The 13,152-nt window shown below is 34.1% G+C and overlaps 1 protein-coding gene across 1 annotated transcript in view; it reads right to left on the bottom strand.

Moving 5' to 3' along the window:
• LOC127841510 (uncharacterized) overlaps window positions 1–13,152 on the bottom strand; it is a 113,977-nt gene that overhangs the window by 36,578 nt on the left and 64,247 nt on the right. Inside the window, exons 10-12 of the mRNA XM_052370381.1 lie at window positions 11,954–12,020; window positions 5,949–6,077; window positions 499–630 (exon numbers count right to left, since the gene is read on the bottom strand). Coding sequence (XP_052226341.1) covers window positions 499–630; window positions 5,949–6,077; window positions 11,954–12,020 — 328 coding nt within the window. The remainder of the gene's footprint in view (window positions 1–498; window positions 631–5,948; window positions 6,078–11,953; window positions 12,021–13,152) is intronic.

Raw genomic sequence — 13,152 nt, 5'->3', positions numbered from 1 at the left:
ATGTTTGAACTTGGCCTAGACATCATCTAGATACAACTTCTGAGCAAGTTTGGTGAATCTCCGATGAAAACTACTTGAATTAGAGAGCGGACACTATGCTCAATGTTTAAAACGTACTAAGTGACCCAGTGACCTAGTTTTTGACCCGGCATGACCCATATTCGAACTTGACCTAGACATAATCTAGATACAACATCTGACCATGTTTGGAGAAGATCTGATGAAAACAACTTGAATTAGAGAGCTGACACTTAATACGGACCGACCGACAGACAGACACAACAAGTTCACTCCTATATACCCCCCTAAACTTCGTTTGTGGGGGTATAATTATTAAAAAAAAATAAACTACAACAAAAACATAAATCACCTTAAAAACATCTTTCTTATAATGTTTGTCAGCACATGTTGATCTATCAAATTTGTGTAAATCTAAGTGTAAATGTCCATTTCATTTATTTTTTGTTTAATTAGTTAACAAATACAGATAATTCAAACCAGTTGTTCCATTCCAAATGCAGAACACGACATCCATAACCTTGGATTCGATGACCATCTTAACTGCATGTTCAACCATGAAGTTTTGGGTGGTTGACGGTAATACAATGTGTCCCTTAGACAGATGTATATCTATTGAACAAAAGGAAGATTAAAATACATATCACAATTTTTTTTGTGTTTGTCTTTTGGATAGAATTTCCTAGGCAACATAATTAGGAATTAAACAATTGTACATATATTGTTAATAATTTTATGTATGTTGTATGGAAACTAAGTAATTTGTTTTATTTGATATCATTTTTTGTATCTAAATAAACATTAACGTTTACCCCCTTTCAATAAATATAAGCATTTTGATTTTGGAATCAATTCAATACTATTTTACTTAATTAAATACAACACGACGGCCATAGGTCTTAAGGCACTTACATAAGAACAAAAGGAACTAAAATGTTCTGAGCAGGTAATATCAAGATGGTTTTCCAATAGACTGATGAGGGTAACTGCTCCAACACCTAGCATACATGTTTTTGAGATGACAATCCACAACCATTTGTAAATTCAGCCCTGATATCATGTCAACCCAGTCGGATTTTAGTTTGTGTTACTCTAGTTTCTCTATTATTTAGAAAAAAATGTGCAAAGAATGTGATTTGAAAAGTGTTCACAAGTTTTTTAATTAATATGACTATTGATTGTAATTTTTTACACAAAATCCTCCAATATTGAACTCTGATGGGATATTGTCTGACAATATTGAATAAAGATATTGTTGCCACTAGACAAATGTTGACGACAGACAATGAATGACAGATGAAAGGGGACCTCAAAATCAAACCGCACGCAGGTGGTGCTCAGTTGAACTAACAGGAGGGCCATGGTGGTCCTGGGTTGCTCACCTGAGTAATATTAACGTTAAGCAAGGGTTGCTAAAGTTATTTTGTGAAAAGAAAGGGTTTGTTGTTTCGGCAGATAAATACATATATCCTTTACAGTAGTTTTGTGTGTGTGTTTTTAAATAGGCATTTGTTTCTTGTTGCGACAAAGCTATATTTTGGATAAAAGAAAAATATGAGGACTGTAATTTAATACTGATCAAGAGATGTGTTTGTCAGAAACACAATGCCCCCTACTGCACCACTTTGATTTGAATATGTTTGTTTTTTATTAAATCCCTTTAAAAATAAAATATTACTCTCCCTTTAATGCTTGTTACTTCCCTTGGATTGTTTTTTTTTTACCTTTGACCTTGAAGGATTACCTTGACCTTGACCTTTCACTACTCAAAATGTGCAGCTTTATGAGATATACATGCATGCCAAATATCAAGTTGCTATCTTCAATATTGCAAAAGTTATGGCCAATGTTAAAGTTTTCGGATGGACGGACGGACTGACTGACAGACGGACGGACAGTTCAACTGCTAAATGCCACCCTACTGGAGGCATACAAATGGAAGTACATTTTTTCACAAATTGTTGTCTAGCTTTGAGATCATGAGATAAGCATCTTTGGATGTTAAAGGGGATGACTAGTTACAACCTTTTTTGCAACAACAGCCTTAGATACCGAACACAACTGTATTTTTTCAAAAGAGTGAGTGTTAATGAAATAGTTTTGCATAATTAAATACAATATGTTGAATTGTTATCATATATATCAAAATCGGTTGTAAAAAAGTAAATGAGTATGAGAATATGTACAAGAAATTTAAGATTGATCTTATTTTAAGGTACAAAACATCACTTGATCTTTCTCTTAGTTACACGTGCAAAAATATTGAAGTAAACACACACAAGACATTTGGTGAATTTATCATATAAAAACAACTGTCAGACTATTTGTAATTTAATTGCACAACAAACCTGTAGCATAAATGCAATATTTTTGCAAACAAAACTGCCAAAACAACTTTCGTTTTTAACCAAACAGTTTTTGTGTGCTTCTTATAAGATGTGATAAATTGTTGTTTTTTTACTTCCAAATTGTTCACATTTTTGATATAGTGTTATTAAACAACTGGAACAATTTTCAGACTCGCCTTGCAATGATATTTCAAATTGAAACAACCTTAAAACCTGTTTAAATCACAAATCTTTGATAATCATGCACACACAAATTAAACTAATGACTGACTGCAATCTGTAGGCCTAAAACCTTTCAGGTTGTAATCTACCTTATGAATGATGTCTATCTGACATCAAGACAAAGGTCTTTTATGGGAGTGCTCAGTAAATTGGGGCCAATTTCCAGGGAATGTTACACAATCATCACATGGCTATTTAAGAAGGCACCAATCAACACTATTGTACTGCAACAATGCAAGCACAGGTATAAATGAATTTTTATAAAGAGTAGGATAAGTGAATGAAAGGTCAAATAAGATAAATATGTAACAATTCTTGTAACAACCCTTTTAAAACTCAGCCAAGCTACCATAAGAACAAATGTTCTGACCAGGTGCCATGAAGATTGGACTATTTATGCGACTTCTAGAGTATTAACAAGGTTTTACTAAAGCCATTATAAACAAAACTGCCCAGCACGCCATTTTTTTAAAAGGACCAGAACCATTTAAGAACTCGACCGAGATATCAATAGAACAAATGTTCGGACCAAGTGTCATAAAGATTGGACTAAAAATAAGACTTCTAGAGCATTAACAATGTTTAACTTTAGTCATATACGGAAAACTGCCACGCCCCCTGGCGGCAATGTTTTTCAACTGACCGAAACCATTTCTGAACTCAGCTGAGATATTATTGGGACATATGTTCTCACAAAGTTTCATGAAGATTGGATTATGAATATGATTTCTAGAGTGTTAACAAGGTTTTAGTATAGCCATATCAGGAAAACTGCCCCGCCCCATGGTGTCCCCCTGTTTTTCAACAGACCGGAACCATTTTCAAAGTCAGCTGAGCTATCGAAGGAACAAATGTTCTGAACAAGTTTAATGAAGACTGGACTACATGTGTATAAATGTGACTCCTAGAGTGTTAACTAAGGTTTTAGTATAGCCATATTAGGAACACATCCCAGCCCACTGGGGGCCAAGATATAATTAGAACAAATGTTCTGAACAAGTTTCATGAATATTGGACTAAAAATAAAAACTTCTAGAGTGTTAACAAGGTTTTACCATAGCCATATAAGGAAAACTGCCCTGCTCCCTGGAAGCCATGTTTTCAACTGACCGGAACCATTTTCGAACTCAGCTGAGATATATATTGGGACAAATGTCCTGACAGAGTTTCATGAAGATTGGACAATAAATTAGACTTCTATAGTGTTAACAAGTTTGTTTTTTTATTAGACCTAGTGACCTATTTTTGAACTTACGTGACCCAGTTTCGAACTCAACCAAGATATCATTAGGAAAAATCTTCTGACCAAGTTGCATGATAATCAGACAATAAATGTGGCCTCTAGAGTGTTAACTAGGAAAAATGTTGACAACGGCCGATGTACAACGCACGACAGACATAAGGTACCCAAAAGCTCACCATGAGCGCGCTGGCGCAACACCCGGTAATTGATTTGCATGTGATGTAGCTAAGAACTGCGTGGAAAAAAGGTATTCGCTATCATTGATCTCATAGATATAACCTTAAATCGGTCATCAACACCGACAACAATCTACACCGTATATCTTTGTATAAAGAAATTATTTCTTGTTTAAGGTAAAGATAAATTTAGTTCTCATCTTTTATCTCAGACTTAAAGAAGCACATTCACAATCTACTTATTATATAAGACTATAAGTAAGTAACCTTGATGTTGCCAGCAATATTCCTTCATTGACTGTTTGTAACTTCAGACTGAACATTTTTGTAATTGACAAGACTATGTTTTGGCCTTTAACTTCTATTCAAATTAACCTTGCTGTCTAGGTTTTGTCAATGTTTTGAGGGGAATTTTGTTATGTCGTTCATGTTAATTTTATTTTATGTCAAGTATATTCCTTTGGTTTAGGTGTTAGTAAGGACCACTGCTTTTAACTCTCATTGATATGTATTAACCGTTTGGTGTCTTTAGATTTACTCTGTTTGCTTGTATTTGGTGCACGTTTTTTCTCAAAAGAATTTTAACAAATGAGAATTTTACTACATTTGATTGATTGAAAAAATGAATATTCACACAGGTTTGATTATTATACAAGAAACTGTCACACAGAGTGTTTCCCCCACAGCTGTATTATATTTAAAAGGTAAACAAATTTGCTATTTGGCACAGATGGTCTTTTACATACAAGTACCTTCAAATAAAGGGCAATATATACCTACAAACTATACCATTGCAATACCTTGAGAATATGTGCTATAGCACTTGCAAATCAAAAAACATTTAAAGTTTTACAAATATTGCGAGCATATGTAGGCACGCGCATAATGCCTTTATCTGTAATTTTAAACAAAGGGCAATAACTTCTGAAAAAATAATACAAGGTTGAATCTTTGACAATATACAATTACATGAATTATTGAAATTAAAATTGCAATTTATATTTTCAAATTGTTTTGTGTAATATAATCTCATATTTTTTGATATATTGAGCATTATTTCAATTGCAACAAAAAATACAGATAATTTGAATAGAATTAAACCTTTAGGCACCGAAGTAATATACTCATTCACTGCTACATTTCAAAAGTGCTCCACATGGAATTTTGAATGTTACAATGTTACCCTTTTAACAATGATTATTAAACTGATTAACATAATATCGAATGAAATCAAAATTGCATTTGAAAACTAAGGTCTGTAATTGGACATTAATGTTGGTCTGTTCTATGATGTAATGAGTTTATTTGACAGTTTATCATATTGAAACATAAAACAGGGATTTTATATGTATGAAAAAAGAAACATTTATTGTATAATTTTCTGATATAAAACACATGGTTATCAAAACCCATTTTAACAAGCAAATTCGTTGAATTGATATCCCCCGTCAATATACTTCTGGACACAAAAGTTTTCTGGACACACACAAAAAAAGCATTTTTTCAAGATACAAAGGGCCATAACTCCGTTATTATCCAATGGTGTACAATGCTATTTGGCGTGCATCATCCTCTTATCCATATATATACTCATACCAAGTTTCAATGAAATCCGCCATAGCACTTCCAAGATATGGCTCCAGACACAAAAAAGCATTTTTTCAAGATACAAAGGGCCATAACTCTGTTATTAAAAGATGATTTACAATGCCATTTGGCGTGCATCATCCTCGTATCCATATATATACTCATACCAAGTTTCAATGAAATCCACCAAAGCACTTCCAAGATATGGCTCCGGACACAAAAGTGCCGAACAGACGGACAGAAGGACGGACGGACAGACAGAAGGATGGACAACGCCAAAACAATATCCCTCCGCCTATGGCGGGGGATAAAAAGCAAGTTAGAATTTTTTACGCAGTATTATATGGTACTTACCTACTTCACCGCCCTGATCATTTACAGAAACATTAAATTCTATAGCTGATTCGGGTAAACAAGTCCTCACTGAGTTTGAAGTGACACATATTTTGACAGTGTCGATTATTTTGCATATGCCTGGAAATCCTGAAATGCAAACAGAGGCCATGACTTGTATGATAACCTAACACACAGAAGAATGTAAAACAAGAATATCAGTAAGACTCCCCAGTGATAAGCTTCGTGGATTTAACAGGCTAATTGTGTGCAATAAACTATTGTTCATGGGGCAATAACTCCATGAAAACTAACAGGATTGGAAAGACTTTAAATTTTGCCCATCACCCTGTAAGGATACTGCATATAAAGATTCATTATACATGGATCATTAGATCCTGTCACAGAAACATATAATTTATGATAAAATTGTCAATTTGTTATCAAAATTTAAGGCAATAAAACTATAACAAGAGGGTCTGAAAGGCCCAAAGTCGCTCACCTGAGATAACAAGATATTATTGGGACAAATTCTCTGACCAAGTTTCATGAAGATTGGACAATAAATGTAGCCTCTAGAGTGTTAAGAAGGTTGTACTATTGCCATATACAGCCACATAAGGAAAAATGCCCCGCCCCTGGTGGCCATGTTTTAAAGCAACCAAAACCATTTTCCAACTCATCCAAGATATCATTGGGACAAATCTTCTGACCATCTTCCATGATGATTGGAAAAAAAATGTGACCTCTAGAGTGTTAACAAGGTTATACTATAGCCATATTAGGAAAAATGCCCCGCCCCCCATGGTGGCCATGTTTTTCAACCAACCGGCATCATTTTTTAACTCATCCAAGATATTATTGGGATGAATCTTCTGACCGAGTTTCATGAAGATCAGACTATAAATGTGGTCTCTAGAGTGTTAACAAGATTTTACTATAATCATATATAGCCATATAAGGAAAAATGCCCCGCCCCTTGGCAGCCATGCTTTTCAAGCAAACGTAACCATTTTTGTACTCATCCAAGATATCAATAAGACAAATCTTCTGATCATATTTCATGAAGATTGGACTATAAATGTGGCCTCTAGAGTGTTAACAAGGCTTTACAAAAGCCATATATAGCCATATAAGGAAAAATACCCCGCTCCCTGGTGGTCATGTTTTTAAAGAAACCAAAACCATTTTCGAACTAATCCAAGATATCATTGAGACAAATCTTTTGACCAAGTTTCATGAAGATCGGAAAAGAAATTCAGCCTCTAGACTGTTAACAAGGTTTTCTATAGCCATATAAGGAAAAATGCCCCGCCCCTGGCAGCCATGTTTTTTAACCAAAGGGCATCATTTTTTAACTCGTCCAAGATATTATTGGTATGAATCTTCTAACCAAGTTTCATGAAGATTGGACAATAAATGTGGTCTCTAGAGTGTTAACAAGATTTTACTATAGCCATATTAGGAAAAATGCCCCGCCCCTTGGCAGCCATGTTTTTCAAGCAAAGGTTAACATTTTCAAACTCATCCAAGATATTATTGGGACAAATCTTCTGACCAAGTTTCATGAAGATCGGAAAAGAAATGTGGCGTCTAGAGTGTTAACAAGGTTTTACTAAAGCCATATAAGGAAAAATGCCCTGCCCCCTGGTGGCCATGTTTTTCAACCAACCGGCATCATTTTCGAACTCGTCTAAGATATTATTGGGATGAATCTTCTGACCAAGTTTCATGAAGATTGGACAATAAATGTGGTCTCTAGAGTGTTAACAAGATTTTACTATAGCTATATATAGCCATATAAGAAAAAATGCCCCGCCCCTTGGCAGCCATGTTTTTCAAGGAAATGTAACTCATCCAAGATATCATTGAGACCAATCTTCTGACCAAATTTCATGAAGATTGGACAATAAATGAGTCCTCTAGAGAGTTAACAATTAAGGCAAATGTTGACGCCGCACAACGCACAACGGACGACGCACGAAAAGGCGATATCAAAAGCTCACCATGAGCACGTTGTGCTCAGGTGAGCTAAAAAAAGGGAAGGGAACAAGCTGTAAATATAAATATTTCCACCAATATATATATAATTATGAGTCATATAATTAAGATCATGAGCATTGGAGATCTAATGCCGATAGAAATTATTATTTAAACAGCTTGAAAATAAAATATGCAAAACGACTAGCCAATAAACACATATCCAACCTTAAAGAAAAGTCAATATAAAGTTTCATGAAATTTGGACCATTACTTCCAGAGATTTCAAAACCAAAATCCATTAAAAATAACACATAAATAATCTTAGGGTACAGCTCCCTGGAAAATTATTGGACCAGAACGACCTGTCAAGGATGTCCACTGTGAAAACTTCAAAGTTAACATGTGGTTTGTGTGCATGATGTGTTCAAGATATGCTCTGATAAGATATTATTATTTAAAGAAAACATTTATTAATAAAAATAGCAAAGGTCAATAACACTAAAATAACAAGCAAATCCGTTGAATTGATATCCCCCACCAATATGCTTCTGGACACAAAAGTGTTATATTTGACACTCAGCTAAAAAAGCATTTTTTTAAGATACAAAGGGCCATAACTCCTTTATTAGCAGATGGTGTATAATGACATTTGGCATGCATCATCCTCTTATCCATGTATATACTCATACCAAGTTTCAATGAAATCCACCAAAGCTCTTCCAAGATATGGCTCCGGACACAAAAGTGCCAGCCGGACGGACGGAAAGACGGAGGCACGACAACGCCAAAACAATATCCCTCTGCCTATGGCGGGGGATAACAAAGCAAGAGTTATGACTCAAGAATACTGCACTTCCATACAATGTGATCTCTCTACAAATGTCGAGGTTTGAACTAGATACCTCTTGTAAAGTTCCTCTTTAAGTTATCAAAACAGATTTGAATGTAAAAATTAACAAAGAGACAATTCTCTGAAAATATGGAAGCAAGCTGCATGGCGCATGTTAAGTGATCATTAATAATAAGATTTATATATATTTAAGTAAGATCTATCTACCTACATTGCATGATGTTCCAAGTTGATACCTCGTAAAGTTTCATGGCAAAGTCAGGAAAAAAAGTAGCAAATGACAAAAACTTGAAAAGTATGAGGTATATCTACCCATGCAGATTCCATTTGAAATCTTTTGTAGTTTTTAATATAAACTTCAATCAAATTTCAAATTATTAAGAAACATTGCTGCGCCACAAAACCAGTTTAAAATTCTTTTCTAATTGATATACTTCTTTTTAAAATGTGAAATCGAGCAAACATAAAATGTCAGATAAATGTCTTCTTAAAATTCCACACCTATAAGAGGAAATCGGTTATCAACTTATAGAAACAGTGACATTGACCTTAAATAACAGACACAAAATTCAATATGCTATTTTAAGCTGGGGCAGCATGTAAGCTTCTCAGACACAAAATTTCAGTGCAATAGCTGCATCCAGAGCTTTTAATAAAGATCAAAATAACACACCACAAAACCTTTTTTATTTTTGCACATTTAACAAAATGATTACAGCAATTATAGTCTAATTAAAGTCTAAATTAAATGCTCTTTGATCTTTTTTGCACTTGTCTGGGTGGACAACTAGATTTTAAACAAGAGCACCGCATAACGGGTGCCACGCTCGGCTGCGAAAGCTTGTCCAATTTTTTTTTTTTTTTTTTTTTAGAGGTCACAGTGACCTTGACCTTTGACCTAGTGACTCAACAAGAGATGTGTTCGTCAGAAACACAATGCCCCCTTACTGCGCCACTTTGAAAAAATATTTCTATTTATCATTTGGCAGATATAGATATCATCTCCCTTTAAAGCTTATTACTTCCCTTGGATTTTGTCCAATACAACCGGGGGAGACATCACTGACAACCAAGGCCTGTGGTTTATCAAAGAGATCATAGGCCTGTGGTTTATCAAAGAGATCATAGCCAGAGTTCATCATGTATCTATGGACATAAGTCCACAGGTATGTAATGAACAATACTGTTAACAACTAAGTACATGAAAGAAATGATAATTATATCATTAAAAAAAAAAACCTTTGACAAATCAATCATTTGAGTTATAAATAATCAAAATAATAAATCTGTACAGTAACTGTGAAAAGAACTTAAATTCTTGGTAAGGAAATATATAATATGAGATTTATAATTATATAAATTACTTCCCTTGAAAATAATTGTCTCTAACAAATCTCTATTTTAGCAGCAAATAAAAGCCACTACCGTGACTGTAGATTCACCACTCAAAATGTGCAGCTCCATGAGATACACATGCATGCCAAATATATAATGTGGCTATGTTCAATATTGAATAATTATCTCCCTTTAAAGCTTATTACTTCCCTTAAATGGGTATTTTTTACTGTATACCTTGAAGGATGACCTTGATGTTGACGTTGACCTTTAAACACAATGTGTTTGTCAGAAACACAATGCCGCCTACTGCGCCGCTTTGATTTATTTAACAAAAACGTATACGTGGGCAGGTCAGATAACTATGTCCATTTAAAGCTTATTACTTCCCTTGACTTTGTTTTTTTGACCCTAGACCTTGAAGGATGATGTTCACCTTGAAATTTTACCACTCAAAATGTGCAGCTCCATGAGATACACATGCATGCCAAATATCAAGTTGCTATCTTCAATATTTAAAAAGTTATGGCCAATGTTAAGGTTTTAGCACGACGCCTACGGCAGACGGCGAGCTGGCTATGACAATAGCTCGGGTTTTTTCCGAAAACAGCCAAGCTAATTACTTGCCCGGACCCAACTTTTACTTGCCAGGGGAAAAAGGACAACTGTTAATGTTCAGCCCTGACGTGCCATGTTTATGATGTTAATCTGGTTGTAAAACCCCATGATCGAAGTGTCATTAGATATCAATAACAGGACCGAATTTTGGTAAAATAGCGCTGTAAAATATACTGTCCGAAAACTTAGAGACATTAATTATGGACGAATACTCGTGTGTCTGAAAATTAAGAGTCACGAAAAATAATTATTTTTGCTAAGAAAAGGGGTGTCCAAAAACTTAGAGTGTCCGAAAACATAGAGTAATTACGGTACTTTTATACTAAGCGTTGAGTAGTATGTAACCAAGTTCGGTGTAAAATGAAAACAGCCAAACAAATTGCTTGCGCATTTAAACTTTTCAAATGGGGATTATATATCAAATATAGAGACAGTGCATTGTTGTGAGATGTTGATTATAGCAAAGTTTCATTGATGGTCGAGTTTACTGACGCAAACCTGCTTCATTCAGAGGCAGGGTATCCTACAGAACATGAGGCTCCGAGTCCTGATTTAGACAGTTGATACTCTCAAGCACAGTTAAAAGATTGTTTGGTTTAATAAACTCCTTGTTTAATGCTGATAGAAACAGCATTTTGCAGGAAATCTTTTACCACTTTAATGTTTACATGCAACTTATTATTTGTACATGTTTTATTAAGTGTTCAGCATATTGTAAGCATTAGGATGCTGCTAATTTTCCCAATTGACTGGTACCGGTACCATTCCCACAGTGGTGAGGAAAAACTCTGGGAAGCAATTTTGTGCACTTAGCAACTATCTGCATATGAATTTTTAAAATTGATAAATCTTTAAGTTATTGAGGTACACCCCAAGATAAACTGAAAACAGTATGCACTACAGCTTTGTTGTGCAGAGGTTTAACTGATGTATTCAACTTGCAATAAAATCTTAATATACCCAGTAACCATGCATAAGTATCATTAAGCACTGAAAATTTGCTTGTAACAGAAGTCAGGATGACAGTACATGGACAAAATTTGTCCATGACATTGCTATGGGTATACTTACTGGTCTTATGCCAATCTACATTAAAGGATTAATAATTTGATGGTAATATTTATTCAGATCTATAGCAACAGACTAGCATTTTTTTGTGGATCTGCAACTACACTCAAAGTAAAGGAAAACCAGATGTATTTGTTGATCACAAGCATAAATACACTTGTTTCCAACTCACCAATATTGAGAAGGTTATTTGTCTTCTTCCTTGAACTCAACACATCTTTCCGTACCCTATCAAATTGCTGTAAACAAAGTAAAAGCATTATCAAAAATATGTTTCTTGGACTGAACTTATTCTCTAAATAAAGTATTTTGTAGACTTCAGAATATACCATTAAATTAAATTTAAATTTTCACTTCATCAGATAATATGTACTTTTATCAAACAGTTTTATAAACAGTTAGTGTAACAATTCTGAAGAACTTAAAACAAGGAAGATGCATGGCTACAATACATAGCCTTTTGTCAATAATGTCTGAAACTATTTAACAATCTGCACCTGCATATGTTTGATCTTTGACCTTAAGGTGACCTTAAGCTTGTCTTATTTTAGGTAAATAATAATAAAACACATTATTAGACACATTGTACTATGGCAAATTTGGACATGTGAGCTATAAATGTGACCTTGACCTTTGAGTTAGAGACAATAGAACAGGCAACATGCAATAAACATGTTGTCAAGATTTGAGGAAATTTAGTTTCAAAATGTTCTTTTTGGACAAGCCGTTGCATTCTATGTGACCCTTTGACTTCTAGTTATTCACTACAGATAGATAAATGTTGTCTTCACATGGTGAACATTTGGGGCAATTATTTTCAAATGGCTTTATGAATGATGAAGGTACAGTCATGACATAAACATTGTTTGGCCATTTTTACCATTAGCATTTATCCATGGATATTGATGCAACAGTACAAATGTTCTTAAAGAATATGTTCTATATAATGAATCTACAATAATAAATACATGTTTCCTTTAGAGTTTGAAATTTCTGCAGCATTATTGTGAAAACAGGTCAGCAGTTTATATAATTTTCAAAGTTTTATACATAGTTATCTTATATAATGAACATTTTTACATGACTGTGATTGTATTGAATATAAATATGTTTTAAGGAAGAAAGTAGTAAATAATACCAGTCAGATAGTGGTTGAGGATTACACAAGGAAACTCATTTTGAAATCTAGTGATCTCTTTCAAAGTTTTTACATTCGAGGAATTCTAGCAGCTAATTCTTGTAAACTATTAAACCATTTTTAGGGTATTTGGTTAATGGTCACTCAAGAAAAATAATTTTTCATACATATTTTTTTTTACATGTTGCTTTTTTAGTTTCCATGGTAACTATATTCATAAAGACGTTTCAAAG

Source organism: Dreissena polymorpha, chromosome 8 (genome assembly GCF_020536995.1).
Source record: "Dreissena polymorpha isolate Duluth1 chromosome 8, UMN_Dpol_1.0, whole genome shotgun sequence".
In the NCBI taxonomy this organism is placed as follows: Eukaryota; Metazoa; Mollusca; class Bivalvia; order Myida; family Dreissenidae; genus Dreissena; species Dreissena polymorpha.
Note: the sequence above shows the minus strand (reverse complement) of the source record. Positions and strands in the feature narration are given on the sequence as shown.